Raw genomic sequence first — 18,345 nt, forward strand, 5'->3', positions numbered from 1 at the left:
GGCAATGATAGGTGCTTTCTTGGGCTCTCATTTCCATTTAACATAATGATAAAGCAGGTGGAACTGCCCAAGTGTGAAGAAAAAATTCATTTCTAAAGTTTCATTGGCAACAAAATGTGGACTAGAGTAAAGTAGCCTACTCCATCTAACACTTGTAGCTGAAGTTGAAGGACCCTGATCCTCTCAACAATGAGCAGCAATCTGAGGAGGGAGGTTTGGAGTTCTCTGTGGTAACATATGCTGTTGTGGGAGAACTGCGCATATAAACAAGCATGTGAAACACTCAATCATTTTTCCTTTTAAATCATTTGTGCTTTAGTGGGAATGAAATTTTGATATCTAAATAAGATCACACATTCAGATTCAGCCAGAAATATACTCACTGGTTTATAAAAATGTAAAATAAAACAACAACAAAAACCCCTTTTGTTAGTAGAACTGAAATTCAACATGTTATCAGTGGGAGTAGCAAATGGAGTAGACTGCAGTAGGAGAAAGAAAATTACTAAACTAGATTTTATGCCAGACTACACAGAGATGTAGCAGAAATAAATGGTATATAATGCAGTTTTCAATGCCAGGTTCAACTAGTAATACAAGCAACAATTCTCAATGTAATTTCATTAAGAAAGCATCCCTTTAACTGACCAACACAATGTAGTCTCTGGAGAGGGAAGTTTGTGACCTTTGCTATGATGAAGGCCTTCTTTCAGCAAAGCCTGTGCAGTCCAGACCTTGTGATGTCCAGCAGGGAGCAGGATGAGACCTGCCTTGGGAACTTACCACCACTCCTTGAGGAGCAGCCTTTCAGCTCAGCAAAAGTAACACTTACCTGGAATATGATTGACATCTGTCGAGGTGTGTTCATGGCAAGCAGAAGGGAGAAAAGAAAGAGAAAGAAAGAGAAGAGAAAAAAAGCCATTAGAGATGCACACAGCAACTCAGCATCCTTGCATGGAAATCAATTTCATGCAAAACCAGAAGTAATTAGGTTTGTTTGAAGGCCACCCATCTGCATCCAAGCACGCTGCCATGCAAGGGAGGAGGCACTGGCTCCCTCTCCACTGTGCATGTAAAAGTGAATCCAGCACCATATCTGTCCGGAGAGAGAGTTCCTGGAATCAGATAGAACCAAGCCACATCAGTTCCTGCAAGAATATTAATTAAAATATTCTATGTTTTTCACACACACAAAAGCAAAAGAGAGAAACAAAAACCAACCTGCCTGCAGAAGGCTTCTATAGCACATAAATTCAAGCAAGTTTCCAGAAAAACAGAAATAACCTGCTCCCCTTTTATAAGGGGCCATGTGAATTTATGACCAGGTGTAAGACATACAACATAGTCCCAAAGTTTAGAAGAGAGCCCATTCCTTTTCATTCTTTCTGCCTACCATCTTCCAAAAAACATCCTTCATTGCAGACAGTAGTAGAGGTGGGGGAGAAGGAAGTGTGCCAGAGCTCTGTACATATTGTCTTTCTCAAGATGCTAAATTCAGGAAAAGTGTAATTTGGTACCTTTTCTCTCTGTGGTATAAGACCACTTTTCAGAATCAATCACATAAATTTCAAAATAAGTCATTTAAAAAGGGAGGAGCAAGACTCTGTAATTCATAGCATTGATAACAGGGAAGGTATATATTTGAATGTACTGTCTGTTTTGGGCAGAGCCCACCAATCCCAAAGAAAGTACTTTAACCAAATGCTTCTCATAACTTTTTTAGCATCCCAAGTTTAGTCTTCCTCTGAATAAGCTACACTTATAATAATACCAAGAGGGAGGATCCCATGAAATCTCATAGGATTAGATTGATATCTTCCTTACAAGAAAGCCCTCAAAAAAAATAAAAAAAAAAAAAAAACTTGCTGTGGAAAAGAAACAGAGAGGCCAGGTCCATAGAAGTCCATGGATGACATTCTCCCCTGGAACTTGTATCCTTGTCCAGGAGTTGGGCTGGTGGAGTTATCACCTTTGCAGTAAGGCTTCCAAGAAATACAGTAATGATTTGGACTGCAGATCCCAGACTACTTCTGCCACAAATCCAGGAGCATGACATACTGAGTGCACTGGCTTCACACCAAGGTCTAAGGCTACATTCTCCTTCTCCCAGTGTGCCCTCCAATTTCCATCAGTATTCCACCTTCCTGTCCAAACCCACTGTGTTCCTGTGAAACTGGTGCCACTTGTTCTCCTGAGACACTTTGCCATTCAGTGGTGAGTGATTCCCTTGCATGCTGCTTCCTGCTTATCACTTTTTAATGACTCCAAAACCATTTGAGGAAAAGTCTCTGTATAGCATCATACATATATCAAGCTGTCCTTTTCTAAGGAGGTAACAACCCAAATAAAACAATGCACAAAGAGGGGAGGGACTGTTGCATCAATTTATTTAAATTCCATAGCTTTTACTAAACATATATGGCAGATCTGATGTGGATTATTTGCTGCCTTTCCTCTTTTAGCCCATAATTACACCTAAGAACCAGTGTCTAGGCAGGCCTAGAAGGACACTAAGCACTGAAAGTTCACCTGAAAGTAATTACTTTTAGGTAGGAAAAGAAAGCAAGTGTCAGGTAGCAATGCATGCACTGAGGACGGAAAGCAAAAGAAGGTGATAGCAGGGGCAGAAGGAAGGAGGAGACTCTTAAACACCACTCCAGGATGTGAACATGATGACAAAGAATTTACAAGTCCAGGAGCAGTCTTAAGTTGATGTGCTGCTTGGGGAAATACCAGTGGCAGTTAGAGATGATCAGAGGTAGAAGTGATTACCATAAGATACTGCAAATGTTTCTGATAATCCAGCATCCACTTTGAATGGTATCCTAAGCAGGTAAAAAGTCCTTGACCCATCCCTGAGCCTCCCTGCCCACCTGACCATGGAGCAGGCACTGCTGCAGTCCAGGGTACCCTTGGGGGCCTGGAACAGCAGGCAGCCTCACCAGGGTGTCTGTGCTCCAGCAGGAAATCTGGGGGGTGGTTGGGAAATAAAAACTGTCAGCAGATAGAAGGGGCAAAGGAAAGAGCTGGCCACGGGTTAGCAAGGGATAAACACACTAAGCAAGTAAGAGAAGAGGCAGTGGGCTGTAACTGATACACTGCTTGAAATAATATTTACTTAACTGTCTGAGAATTAAACAGGTCATGAAGGTGTTAACCAGGGAAATGATGAAGTGCTAAAAGCTAACATAAGCATCTCTAAAATTTAGTTACTCAATGGCAAGTAACAGCAAGGGGATTTCTTTTTACCTGTCTTTTTTTCAGTGCCAATGTCCCTAAGAGCAGGCATGCCCCATCCTGACTGATTTAACTCTTAGGGTTTTTTGCTGTACCTTTTTTTGTAAAGTTTCCACCCAAAAAGATTTCTCTATACACTAGTTGCACCACTGAAGTCACTGTTTGCATCTCTGTGACACTTCCACAGTACTTACCTACATGGCAGCCCAGGTCATCAGTCTTACTTCCCATACTAAATGCAGAAGGAATTTCTTGTATTGCAGACACCCCCCCATGTGGTATCTGCTGGCAAATGCTGATTTCCAAATGGTGAAACTACTTGCTTTTTAGTTTTAAACAACAAGAGAAAGCACTGCTTTCTTTGCAAAGACAAAAAAAATTACACAGAGCCAGTCAGTTGTCACAAAAGACCCTACAATAAATACCACTGTGGCATACAAGTGAAACTGCCATGCAAGTCACAGACTCACAAAGCACAAAATACACTGGGTTAGAAGTGACCCACAGGGATCATCAGGTCCAATTTCTGTCCCTGCGCAGCACCATGCCCAAGAATCACACCATGTGCCTGAGAGCTTTGTCCAAATGCTCCTTGAGCTCTGTCAGGCTTGGTGTTGTGACCACTTCCCTGGGGAGCCTGTTCCAGTGCCCAATCAATTTTTTTCACCTGGGTGAAAAAAAAGTTTTTAAATATTCAATAAAGTCCCCATAGGAAACACCACCCCACTTTGCAGTGTGGAGTGTTATTCCACTTTGGTTTTCACAATTAAAACTGTGGTTGCATATATTGACAAAAGGGACCCACCATACCTTATGGCTGGTGGCTCTACAATTAGGAGACATCTAATGCCTCAAGAAAGGTAAATGACAGATGGCATATAGCTAGTGTGACCAGATTTGGAGACCTGAGATGACTCCCGTTCAGACCCTGTCATCTGAGATATTCTTTCAAATTCTCTTGATGTTTTTCTGTTTTTTTTACAATAGGACTGTTTAAAACATGTCCCCACTCTCTCCCTCTTCCATTAGCACTACCTTCCTGCACCATTAGATCTCCTCCCTGCCACAGGCACTGAGGAGGCAGAGCATTCCAATGAAAGAGGGGGCATGCAGAACTCATGGCCAACCAAAAAATTCAGTGACCATGGGACTGTAGATGGAGGTTTCTCCACTTCCTTCAGCTCAGAGCAGTGCAAACACAGAAAGGTCTGCCTCTCCACGTAAGACAAGGCAGATCTTGCTTTATCCTATACACAGGAGTCCATTTATTGCTCCTTTGTAAAGGGCTGAGCCACAAGCCAGCAGTGTTTGCTTTTGTTCTTTGGTGATAATAGCTGTGTTGAAAGAGGGATCAGCAGGGCTGCTGCCTTTGTCTGGTGCAGCCCCAGCCATCTATCTGGGTGGGGTGGAGGATGAAGGGGAGCAGGGGGAACAAAGCAAATGTTATTATAGCTCAGATCATTTCCATGCCTGAACAGGAAACATCTGAGGTATTTTTCACTCTAACATTTTTAACACAAAGTTTAGCAAAAAAGGGAAGGCATCATGACTGCACACTTCTCTCTCCAGCTGGAAGACAAGGACAATACAAACTTTTTGAAGGCACAAGCCCTACCAATACTCATCACCCTGACGAGTGAAGAGACCTACTTTCACTTCCATCTCTGAAATCCATTCAATCTTGGCCCCTGCTTTGATGCGCTGTGGACACCTGTCTTCTGGCAGCTGAACTGTGAGCTACTGACTGAATTCACCAGTCATAAACAACCTGGCAGGCAGAGGCATCCTAGGTTAAGTGGAAATAAGCACCTAGAAGTGAATGGCACTAAAGTTCTCCAGCATTGCTCTTCAGCATTCTCCTATTACTCTCACTCTGAACAGCAGTGTACAGAGAGGACTGGGGAGCAGGCAGAAACTGGAGAGAGGAAGAAGGCAAAAGCCATAAAACTTAAGAGGTATTTTTTGTCATGGGAAACCCACTCCCAAATGAGAGGAAATCCAGCTTTTAGACACAAAAATTACCATATTCTGAAGATTATTCAGATATTGACACCTGAAATAGCTTTTCTAAAGTTAGATTTGGCTCTTATCATTCTGCAAATACAGAAATGGGTATGGGTAGAATCTGACAGAAGCATGACTGGTTGAGAACTCAGGCACTTAATTTGACATATTTTATATATATACATACATATACACACACACATATATATATACGTGTGTGTGTATATATATATATGTGTGTGGGAGTGTATCTATACATATATACATAAACATAAACCATTCAGACCATAGAGTGATGCATCTATGGCAGTCAGTGAAATGATTCAAAAGATGTGTGATGAGCCAGCCTGAACTCCTGAAGTGTGGTAGTAAAAGATGTCACCCAGTGACTCAGAACTGGGTGATTACCTCCTAAGTGAGCTCTGATGGAACATTTTAACAATATGAAAAGCTGCATTTTGATTCAGCTGGAAACACCTCAAACTGGCAAAAGCAAATTCCTCACTGATTTGATACTTCATCAAACAAAGAGTTAATTTCACATGCTGATTTGGCAAGTCTCATTTGGTCTCATTCTATCCTAACTTGGTCTGTTAAGGCACAGATAAACACATGGTCCTACTTCAGACCTCCTACAAAATCTTCTTCTTTCTCTTCAGAACACAGTGGTTCAAAACCATCAGGGAGGGTTACAGCAACTCCAAAACAAAGCATCTCCATTGTATAAACACCTTATAACAACAATCTGCTTGGGTAAAGATGGGCTCAGTAATGAGATAGCTTCAAGTATTAGCACATCCCTGGGTACAGTGCTCACACTGGACACAGACACTTTGAAGACTGTTGTATTTATGGTTAACAAAAGCTAAAATCTTGGCTCCATTGAATCCATAAAGGACTTGAAAATTACTTTAAGAGTGTCATGATTTTCATCCTTCATATTTGCTTAACATCTTTTGTTTTACACTGGTAGTAGGATGCATCCCTGGTGTCCTTTCATGGGATTAATTCCCTAAATATTTAAGTTGCTAAATGTTTAGGATACTGAAACAAATCCAAGACCACTCCAGCCTGTGATGTCTGTCACTGAGCAACACACTGGGATCATAAAGAACTTCACAGTACTAGCAGGTGTAGGCCTTATTGTCTCACTCCAGAAGAATAGGACCCTGTAATTTGTGTTAATGGAGTGTTGAACACTTCTGATTTTATTCAGTAGAGATAAGTGGTGACACATACACAAACAAGTTCATTACAATCAATTACATTTCTCTGTGTTCTTTGTCCTGTGGGATCTCTTAGGCTGCCAGCCTCTTGGGAATAGTATTCACTTGATACATTGCATAGAATTGCATACATTTGTGGTACTGTGCCTTTGCACAGCTAATACTTGGGATCCCAAAGCACTTATTAGCTGTGAATATAGGACTCATTCATCCAGTACTGAAAAGCAGCCAGCTCTGAAGTGAAAGAGACAGATGTTTAACAGCTTATAGGAACACCATACAGCAGTTTAGCATGTCAGAATTAGAACAACAAGAATTACTTAAAGAGGCAGAATGAAACTTCGCTGATTCTACTAAAAGTGCTGTGTGATTTTAAAGCACTCATAATTTAAATGAGGTGAAGAGATTTGATTTCAAAAGTTATCTGGTTTCAGATCTTATGTGAATTACAGTGATTTGAGGCTGCCAATCCTTTTCTCCATACTGTACACGCTAATGTTGTGGGCAGCATCCCATCTGCTTGGGGTCAAATGTGAGCTCAGCTGACCTGTGTCCAAGTACATCACCTTCTAAAGCACAGGAAATTTGAGTGGAGCCTTTACCTTAGGGGGCCAAGCTTTTTCCCTCAGGGAACCAAAATACTCAGGCAGAGTGTGTGCTCAAGCCACCTGGGAAGGTATTTGCAAACCACTATGGCTTTGCTACTGTTATGTGGCCATATAGAAAAGGGCTTTCATTCCAACATGGTATGGACTGATTAAGTATGCTTGCTGCTTTCAGAAACCAATGCACAGAGTTACTCAGTTCCAGTAAAACAAATTCCTAATAATCCCTCTAATTAACTCTGTATCATTACTATTCTTAGAAAAAGTTGCTTGCTGATTTCACAGTTTTCAGTGACAGTACCATCCTCTCCCACACATCCTAACAACTATGCTCACATACATTCCTCAGGGCTCAGGCTACATTGCTGGGGGAAAGTCAATAGTAGACCACTACTAGCAAAAATCCAACTGGAATTTAATTACTCAGTGCCCTCCAAACAATCTGTTGATTTTTACTTAAGCTGCCTAGTGCCTGAGCACTCCAAGAGGAAACTTCTCTATGTTTCATCCTAGGTGTTTGGGCACTGGACAAAATAGAGGATTTGCTCCCTGCTACTTTGCACAACACCCTCATGCATCTACATCCACCAGTTATGTTCTCAGTTTTGTGAGGAACACAAAGATACATAACTATATAAATTCTGAAGGGCAGATGCAAGCAGAAAAAAGTGGTCTTCATATTCACCACAGAGGGAATGAGAAGAAACTTATGATGATGAAAGAGAAGGTTTGGCTTAATGTCAGAGAAATTTGGTAGGAACAGGGTAGTGAGGGTCTGGACTATTTTGGCCACTGAGAGCTTGCCAAAAGCATTGAAGACTATTAAGAAATTGCCAAGCATTGAAGATTAGACAAGTATTTCTCATTAATTTTTCAGATTCACCTGATCTTGTCTTGGAAAGAGTAGTTGGCCCTTGTGACCTTTTTCAATTCCATTTTCTATGATTTTATTATTCTAATTCAAAAGACACTCTACCCAGACGATCCCATCAGTAAAAACTGCCAGGCATCCTAAGCCAGCAGCTTCACTAATGGAGCAGGCCAGACACCAAAGTCAAGCCTCTGACAGCATCAATGCTCAGGTACTCAGCAAAGAGTCAAAGGGACCAAGAAAAATCACAGTACCATTATCAACAGCTTCCAGCAATGAGACTGGTGGAGGTTGCATCATGATCAAAATGCTGATCATTCCTTGATGGACTTCTCCCTCCTTGAACTTGTCAGGTCTGTTCTGAAACATGTGAAACTGGTTTTCTTTCTTTATTTAAAACCTGCAACTGGGCATCTCCAAACTGTTGCTTTATAAAATACATGAATAAGCACTTTGTATTCAGCATCACCACAGCATTCCTGATTATAAATATCGACCTTCACCTCCTGCTTTAGCCACTTCTTTTCTAAATTGAAAAGTGTTGGCCTATCAACATCCTCTGCAGATGGCAACTGTACTTCACTTGTCGTGAAAAGGCACCAATGTTACCTACACCAACACCAGTTTTGATGTTTATCCTGAAGTTAGTTGTACCAGGCCATTTGCATAACTAGTATATTTTAGCACAGGTCTAAACCCATCAAAAGTCCTTCCCTCTCCTAAGTACCAATATGACCAAAACTCCAATGAGAAGAAAGTTATTTTTCTCATCAGAAGCACAGACTGACAGTTTATGAGTAAGAAATGCAGGCTGTGTTTAGACAAATCAGACTAAGATCACCCTACTGCTCCAGGAGTCCTTGTACCTCACCAGAGGCTGGTGCAGATCCAGGCTCCTTCTTCTTTCTCTTAGCAGTATCATGCCTGCAGTCCTATAAAGAGCATTTATCTGCCTTAAAATCACTTGAAATGCTTGGGCCAAGAACAAGCTATAGCCCCTGTGTGCAGAGAACAAAGTATGTTACAGAACAACAAGGACATTTCTGATGGCATGTGCCCAGGTTAGGCACACACTCCACACTGCCTCCTCCATGAGCACACCATTTGTCCTTCAATGTTCCATGCAAACTTCAAAAATCACCATATGGTTCATTGTGCTACACGTTGGAAATCACAAAGATTTTCTACCTAAGTGGCCACTTGCAGGGGAAAAAAAAAGGGACTAAATGACTTTCCATCCTTTAGCCACAATATTTGTTAGGCATTCTTATATTAACAACAGTGGCATGGTCACATAGAAAGATGTTTTTCAATTTTCTTAGGTAAAGAGAGGAAGATGATTTCTCTTTACTTCCCAGCTTGGATGAAACCAGAACCTACCATACAGGCATACTTCTATGTCACACTTCTATATCATTACCTAGGCATCTCTGTATCTGCTCCACTCTTCCATCTCTGTATCCAGAACATACTTATGGCTGGAAACTCCTATCCTCATTCAGATTTCCATTCATGGTGAAAAGTCTCACGCTCTTTGAAAAGCCTTTCAAAAACTATTTGCAACATCCCCATGGGCAGTTGCTTCCTCATGTTTTAATTACAATTGAAACTATCTTCCCATTACAAGCCAAATTTTCCCTTGACTTTAACAAGAATTAAATCAATTAATGTGACATTTCAGGGGCCACATCATGTCATAGTAATACTTATTCTTGTAAGCTGGAGGTGACACACAGGAGATCTTAGGGATACAGGAGTATTTTTTAAGTAGTCTTGTGAACTTACATGAAAAATTGAACTAGCCATATGACCCAAGAAGCTAAAACTAGTTTCACTGCTGGCAGTCTGCAATCTGCTCAAAACACTGCAACCAGGCCCATGGTGTTTGACCCTTGTCCACATCACCTGCAAGGCTGACACAGAGACTGGAAACTGAGGCATTGCCCACCATATCCCACAGGAGGGGAGGTCTCCTCCCATTGAGGAAGAGCCTGCACACATGCTAAGGATTTTCATATTTGTCCTGTTCTCAGAACATCACCATGACAGCTACAAAAGGCATTTACTACTGCCAAATCCATTGTAAATTGTGCTGCCTCTGTTCTTTTATAATCTAAAAAATGACGGATGGAAATGAACTTTGGCCATATTTCCTATGACATATACATCAATGAGAATATTCAATAAATAGTAACACAATGAACAGAAAAAGGAGTTAACCCAAGGAGATTTGGGGGGGAAAAACCATAAGTAAACAGAGAAAGGTTTGTTAAGCCTATGGAATGATCCAAGTTATAATCCATTTTCTGTACCCAGTCTTGGAATTAGTAAAACAAATCCCTTGATATGTCTGACAGAGTTATTAGAGGGTGTTAATATTCCTCTCAGAGCAATCTGAAAAGGTGGAGCTGGAGGCACAGAATGCTGTGACTAGCCCAGTCAAGCAAGGGTGGAGAGAGAAGAAAGGGATCCCTTCTTCAAACTCACCTGACTCTCACTGTCAACATTGCTTATTCCTGTCCAGCCTACTCTAGAAAGCATTAGAAGCTGTAGAACAAAAGGCAAAACCTTTTGGGTAAAACTCCCTATCCCCAGTTCTCAATCCTACACGAGGCAGGAAGAGAGACAGGCACTGTGCCACTGGCTGAGCCCTGGGATGCCTGGGCCCTTCCCTGCTCACAGCAGGCTGGGGGCTCAGGCCATGGCAGGGAGGACATCCTGTATCACTGCCCTCAGAGGACAGCCTGAACTCTGAAGGAGGAGCAGCAGCTCGTGCAGGCTTGGAGGGCAAGGAATCTTCATTTACCTGGTTACACGTACTAGTGCCATGTGCCAACGCTCTTTGTGCTGCATCACGGCATCCCAAGGCCCAAATGCCATATTACATCCATCTGCAAGACTTCCCAGAAAAATCAAGAGGTGACTTTTTCTGCCTTAAAAGGGACCTCCAGCAGGCTTTGTCCAGTAGCCCAGTTATTATATTGTCAGTGTCATGGTACCTCTTTGTTGGAAGGTCTAAGTATAATTATTAGCATTTCACCACCAAATCCAGATGATTTAATGTTACACACCTCACCAGCATTCCTGAGGATATACATCTGTTCTTGAAAAACAGAGCAAGCAGCGGGATAAAACTCCTACTTTATTTCTCAATACTGATTATAGCTAATAAAAAATAAAATCTAGGTTTGTTACAGGATTTAGACAGCATTAATTTGGAATTCAGTTCTGTATTGGGTGCCTTGCAGAAAATATCATATTCAAGGAGTTAGTGAACTCGAGCAGACCATGTCTGTTGTGTTGATCCTTGTACTTGGGGCTTCAGAAGCCCACACAACAGCAGCAGCAGTCACTGCAAAAGCTTGCTGGAGTTCCCTGTGCCATGGGATGTTACAACGGAAACAAAACCCTAACCCATCAGGAAAAGGTAAATGATTCCATTTGCTACACAAAATAAAAGGTACTACAGCATGGGAAGGAGGAGGAAAATCCATTCAAGGTGGATGATATCCAAGGTCCATTTGATGGAGCATGAAAGCAGGACTCCAAGCCTCTGAAGTGACAAAAAAAATACTTACTACCCATATTCTTCTTTTTATTATATTTTATTACCATGTCTGTTTTATTACACCATTTGGTTTTAAGCCTTTTTATTTAGATCCAGCAAAATCCCTGAACACTATCTCACACACAGCTGCTTCCAAGCACTAAGGGAGGGACTCGTCAAAAAAGGCAGGCACAGTTCTGGTCAGTCACTTGGTGCCATCAGGTGCTAAGATTTGTGCTTCAGCAGGCCTCTTCACCAAGGAACCACTCAAAGTCTCCTGTTTTAAACACTCATCTCCCTGAATTGTTTAAAACCATTGTCTTGAAATTTACTTGTGGTCTATAATGCACTAAGAATGCCTCTGGTTTTGGTGTAAGTATCAATTATTGATTTGCTCACTCCAATTCCAATTAGGATGGCGTTCCAGTGTGCCTGAAAAGTGAGAACTCCATTTATTACACTATAAAATATATAGTGCATGCTCCTCCAACGTACAAAAATCATCCTAAATACAGCAATGAGTAATCAGAAGAAATGCATCTTCTTTTCCTCTCTTTTCTACACTTACATATAATTTTTAGAGTATGTGTTAATGGCTTTTATATTCCATGTTATTGCTGTATTTGCTGCTACAATATATATATTTAAATTAAACAGAAGTCATCAGGAGGTTCTATTGGAGGCATTTGCCTTGTTTATTGTTGAAAGGCACTGCTTGGAAAAGAATAACTGCTGACTTCAGTAAATGTGAAACATAATGACAGGAAACAGCTGCATTCTGCATCTTTCAAAATGCTAAATTTTCTTGTGTGATTGTCTAAATGTAGACCTGCAGCCTAATGCAGAATCTATGCAGATGCAGGCCCAAGTGCATAATCACAGGACCTCATACCCACTGAATTCAGCAGATGTCTCTCTTCATTGAATGGACTAGGCCCAGGCCCCTAAAATTAACAGCATTCAAACACAGGAAAAAAATTGTTTGTTTTTTTCATTTGATTAATGTGTTAACGTAATAGATATAAGCTCATATGCAGAAAAACAGAAAACAGAGGGTGTAAGAAAAAGGTGTACATCTTTTTGTACTGGGTCAGGTGTACTGAAAAAAATCAGGGTTTTTTTGTATATCAGGTGTACTGAAAAAAATAATGGTTAAAAATTTCTACTCTTTTTAAATCTGTGAAAAAGAGTGCATGCAATAAATAGCTTCCATGCTCATTATCTCAGATTTTTTATATAAAAGACACTGCTGAACAGTATGAAGCTTCCAAGCCACCACTTCAATCCACTGTAAGTCAATAAAGATTCAAAGTTATTCCCAACTAGCAGTCTTTCCATAACCTAAGTAGAAACAGATGAATAGACCCCTCAATTCATCTGCTGGCTGATTTCTGAATCCAGACAATCCACTATCAATAACTGGCTTCCAACAGTACACAAATGTGTTGAGCACTGTCTCAACTGTGAGAGAACAACCCCCCTTCCCACCAAGAAGGGTGCCAAACACAGTGACAGACACTAGCACTGTTACCTCAGGTGGGTCTCAAGCACAAAAAGAATGGATTTTAGTCTCTTATTTCTAAATGCCATCCCTTTGCAGAAAATTTTCACCAGATGCTTGTTACATGAGTAAAAGCCAGTACCTCTCCTCCAGGAACTGTTATTACTCACCAGCCAGAATGCAGCTCTATGTGCTCATGCACTAAAATCATGGAAAAGGAAGGTCTTACAATCTGCAGCATACATGAGACTATTCCTGAGTGTCTGTACTTCCATGTCTGATGAGTTCAAAGAGAGCCACAGCCCCTTTTTATTCCCTGAGCAATTCAGGGTTTGTAACTGCAGCATGAACCAGGAAAAGCCATTCAGCTTGCTCTGATTATATCTTAAAAAGCCTCATTCACTGCCAGGTGAGTAATCAGTCCCACACTTAAAGAGCTAATAAAAACTTCCTTCACTAGGAAAACACTGCCCTGAAATAAAACAATAGCAATTAGAGAAAAGAGATGCAATTCATCTTTGGATTTCAGTGATAGTCATAAGCACAGTTGCTGAGGGATTTGGAAGAGGGATAGTAGCTTCTTTTCTATGCCTTCTAATTACAAAAAGGGTAATATCTCTTCTCTCCTCTTCAGGAATATGGATCCCACTAGAAATTGCTGGAAAGCAGTAGCCTTCCAGGATGGTAGAAGAAAATATTTTATGTCCATCAAGGAGTGATTGTAGGACAGTATTCCTGAAATGGCATGTGACATAGCTGGGTTTTCAAAGAAAAAACAATATTTAAAATTTTGATCAATCTGTATTGTCACCTCATAACATGATGTAGAAACAGGTACTAGTATGGTCTTTTGAGTTCATAGAATTACAAAGTAGTTGAGGCTTGAAGGGACACTGATGACCATCAGTTCTGACTGCCCAATCCCCTTAGGTCAAAGTAGACCAGATTGCTCAGGACTTTAACTAGTCAGGTTTTTACTGTATTCAAACATGGAAGACCTTGCAACACCTGGTGAAGTGAGCCTGGATATGCAAAACAGGACATACATTTAAAGAGAGCTGATAAAATCTGGTACACATTCATATAAAATGGAAGAAGGAAAGAAGGGGGAGTGGGGGGCATTGAGACATCTAGACCAGTGTGACAATCCAAACACTTTCATTTGGTAAAAGATGAGCAGGTAAATCATTGCCTTGTACCACCTAACCCTGGATATTAGGCAGCACACATAGGGATGTAATAAAAAACTCCACAGTTGCAAAAATAGGGCAATAGAAACCTGGCACATGCAGTACATAGAGAAGCAGATGAAGCACTTGATATCTTCCCTTGTAACAAGTCGGTCATGGAATATTTGTATTAGGAAAATGTACAGAAGGAGATTTATAAGGACTTTTTTCAGCAGCCACCAGCTGCTGGGATCAAAAGTCTGGTGAGGAAGCTTGCCAGCTTGGAGGTATAGAGCAACAGGATTAATATTTGATCCAGATACTGATGACTTTCCAGTGAGAGAACAATTGAGTGCATCTTCCTGGCTACTCATGTCATGTAGCATTTTAACGACATCTTGCTTATCAGCCATGCCACAACAGAACTGTGGCAGGCTGTGTAGATCAGCCCTGAGTACTTTCTAATCCAGGATGTTATTGTAGCTTCATCTCCTTCCCAGAGCACACCACTCACCACTGCAGACAGCTCAAATGTCTATCTGTGCCTTACAGTGATATTGCCCTGTTCCTATTGCCCATGGAGTAGTCATGGCCATTGTCACTGCAGTGAGGACAATAAGGAATATTCTTTTTCTCCAGGATTAGCCATAAGACTTTGAGGTAAAAACATCTGATCCCATTGTTTTATGGTGCCTAGAATATATTGAATATATTGACCGTGGTCAAGTTCTAGAAGGCCAGAGGTGAACTCTAACAAATAGCACCAGTTCTGCACACCATCATTTGAGAAGCACCAATTCCTTCTCAACAGCGTAATACAACTTAAACCCTAGAGAAAAAGTAGCTATCCAAGAGGGGATATTGCCAATCACCCATAATGTCCATGAACTTGATAGCTTGTTATGAGTGAAAGAGAAGCTGTTGTAGCTTCTGTCTACCAGGGAAGTGGATCACTCTCTTACTCCAAATGCTGAACCCCTTAAAGTAACATGAAGAGTAAGGAAAAAAAAAAACTAGTAGGCCTTATATGAGGAACACTGAGGTCAACAGGATCACTCCAAGGTATATCCCACAGACTTAAGCTTGGTGAGGTCAAAGACCCCCTTCACGAGTCTGTACCTCAGACAGAAGACAGTATGTATATGTCTGCTGGGTTCGTTCAGACCCACAAGAGGGAAACAACCTCCCTTATTATTTGGCATAATGGAGCATGAGCAAAAGCCACTTCTTCACTCCTACATAGTCTCTTGAATGACTCACAAAAAAAGCAACACCCACTTCTATTGGGGCAAGCTTTCTTAGGAGTGACACCCTGAAAAGGAAGGGGGGGAAAGATGTAAAAGATTAAACTGGTCGAGTAGCTAGAGCCATACTGAATTTACAAAGGAGGGTGAGTCTGTTTCCAAAGATTTATTCACTAAACTCTGAAAGTACTCCTAATCACCACTGAAAATTTGCAGGTGAATAATGTGTGTGGGCTGTATTATCAGGGAAGAAGACAACTCTCATCCACCAATATCTGACTGAACTTCAGGTTGGGAAGAAAGTTTAATCTATTGACCTGAGAATTGCATTCACTGCAATTCAATGATAAAATGCAAAACCCTAGAAAGGACAAGTTGGGCCTTTTGATATTTCAGAACATTCAGTCCAGTTCTGAATTACAGCTATGAAGTCTCATGTGAGCATTAGCAGTGCTTTCTCACTAGATTTTACTCTTCACAGTCTTTCTCCATACCAGTATGGAAAGACATTTTCCATTGTCTCAAATGCAATGACCACCTTCTTACTGACTTCAGATCCCTCAGCAGTGCCCAGCCTCATGGCACACAGAGTATCACTGGTTGGCTGGATACTGGCCAACTACTGGCTATTTCTCTCAAGGTCTGAGGCAGGACCTTTGCAATCATCTTAGAAAATACAGGACTTGGCTCCACTACCAATGATGACCAAGACAGCCTTGGTGCTGCTGTGTCAGCCCATGAGTGACATCAGCCCTGGCTGTTTTCTGCCTGCTATAGTTTCCACATGAGTCTTTGCTTTCCTGTGTGCTACACTAGGCACTGAATGAAGCCACCTCATTTGGGAGCAGGAGCCCAGAGCTTGTCTCCAACAGGACCTTCAAAAACTGCTCCAGCAGATGGAGCTTTTACCTTGTATCTTGCAATTTACAGTTTTGTGGAAAATGACAAGTCAGGCATCTGCTCTTTTCTGAAATTCCACACAAAAGAGAAACCTTTTGTGTTCATCCCCTGTAATGATTAACCCTGGAAAATACACAACTCTTAAAACTGGCAGGTCTTTGAATCCAGAGGAGTCAGGAGGAGTCAGTTCAGACAGATGGCCTTGGAGATAAGAGAGATAAGTATTTTCTCAGAAATTAGTTTCGTTTGAGTGCATTAGCAACGTTCCATTATCTAGTTCTCTGTCCTAAGGCCTGGAGGGAAATGAAAGAAGATCACACCATCTTTCCATCATCCTATTAAAAGAAAGGGAGACCCAAAGTTCCTGCATCTCCTCTAATTTCATTTATGAGGAATGTGTAGGCCAAATAGGATCCATATGACATCTAAAGACCTAGAAGACTTCACTCCTCAAAGCCAAGAGCAGAGGAATGAGAGGAAAAAAAAAAAAAGAAGATTCACGCATCACTGCATTCTTTTCTTTGGCAAAGGCAAATTTGACACATTTGTCAAGAGCTAGGAAGGTATGAAGAGTGTGTCTCTAGTTCTCTAGCATCAGATGGCAAATTACAACACGGGAATCAGATGTCAAAAGGAGGGAGATTTAAATTATGTTCATGGAAGAGAGTGTCAAAGATGTGGACATTTGACCCATCTGAAGACAAATACTAGAATGTAAACATGGAAGTGCAGCTTTCCCTTCCAACTGAGTGTCTTGAGAGCTGATCAGTTTTCCATGCTTGGACAGCTTTCCTGCTACAACCACACAGCAGGACTGGGTTTTCCCTTGCTGACTCGCTCTCTTTTTCTCCAGTTGCAAATCCCAGCCCCCAGCTTTGCCTCAGAAAGACAGCTTTGCCTCCCAGTGCCAGTATGCAAAAGCCAGCCTGGCCAGTCGCAGCCAGGAGGCTCTTCCCCTGTTAGCCATGATCATCTTGACAGTTCTGCTTTCTCCTCACATCATCCGTCATCTCTCTGACTGCACCTCCCGCCCTGGAAGCAGCCTCCTCCATCTACCACTTCAGGGTTGGGGGCAAGAACAACAATGATCAATGCCAAAGTCAGAGCACATACTCCTTCTTTCCCTCTCCCACTAGAGTGATAAGGCAAAAAGAGCCAGGGTCAATTAGAATGGAGGAAAAGCTGTGAAAAGCAACAGAACCATAAGCTGCTCATACAAAAAATCAGCTCATATTTCTGCTCTGAGAAAGGAACAGCTGGAGTGTTGATGTTTAGGTGTGATTTGGCTTAGAAAAGACTGCCAGAAAGATTTATGGAAAAGATCCGCATAGTCACAGGTCTGCACATCATTTTCCAAGCATCCATCATGGAGATAATAGCTGTACAAATACATCTGAGTCTGGACTGGCCACTCGCTTCTGTGTGCATATCTTGGGATCCAGTTTGACAGCGCTACCAACAAATGTCACTCCTGATCTTGGGATTGCCCATTTGTTTAGATCTGTTTCCTTCTGGCCTAGTTCTGATGATGAGTTTTATTACAGACATAAAGGAATTCCACTGATGTGGTTCTTCACAGCACCAACAATTAATTTGTTGTGCATTGCACTAAAATAATTCATACATGCTTAGAGCTTCAAACAATTTAATTTAAACAGCTTCCACAATAAATGCCAGTCAGAATTGTTAGTTACCCTGAAGAGAAGAGTCCTACTCATACTCCTGCATGCTATGCAGTAAAATAGAGTACTGCTGGAGGACAGCATGGTTAAATGCAGTTAATCACAATGACATAGAAAATAAGAGAGCACTTTTGGGCTAAAGAGCATCTAGTCATGTTTTCTCATTATGTTATTGTTTCCAACATAAGCACAATGTCATCATGCCCCATCTGCCACCATCTACATTCCACACTGAACTTGCTGCTCACTCGGGTAACTGTTCTTTGCAAGGCAACTTTGTTTTCAAGGGTAACATTAGAAATGGGGCATACTGGAACCATTTTTAGTGTCTAAAGAAGAGATTTTTGGGCAACAAACAC

The 18,345-nt window shown here is 41.3% G+C and overlaps 1 protein-coding gene across 1 annotated transcript in view; it reads right to left on the bottom strand.

The window, feature by feature from the left end:
* The window catches only part of NRXN3 (neurexin 3), a 964,874-nt gene that overhangs the window by 879,904 nt on the left and 66,625 nt on the right, over positions 1 to 18,345 (bottom strand). The window contains exon 3 of the mRNA XM_064715475.1: positions 833 to 850. Coding sequence (XP_064571545.1) covers positions 833 to 850 — 18 coding nt within the window. The remainder of the gene's footprint in view (positions 1 to 832; positions 851 to 18,345) is intronic.

This window comes from Zonotrichia leucophrys, chromosome 5 (assembly GCF_028769735.1).
Source record: "Zonotrichia leucophrys gambelii isolate GWCS_2022_RI chromosome 5, RI_Zleu_2.0, whole genome shotgun sequence".
Taxonomy (NCBI): Eukaryota; Metazoa; Chordata; class Aves; order Passeriformes; family Passerellidae; genus Zonotrichia; species Zonotrichia leucophrys.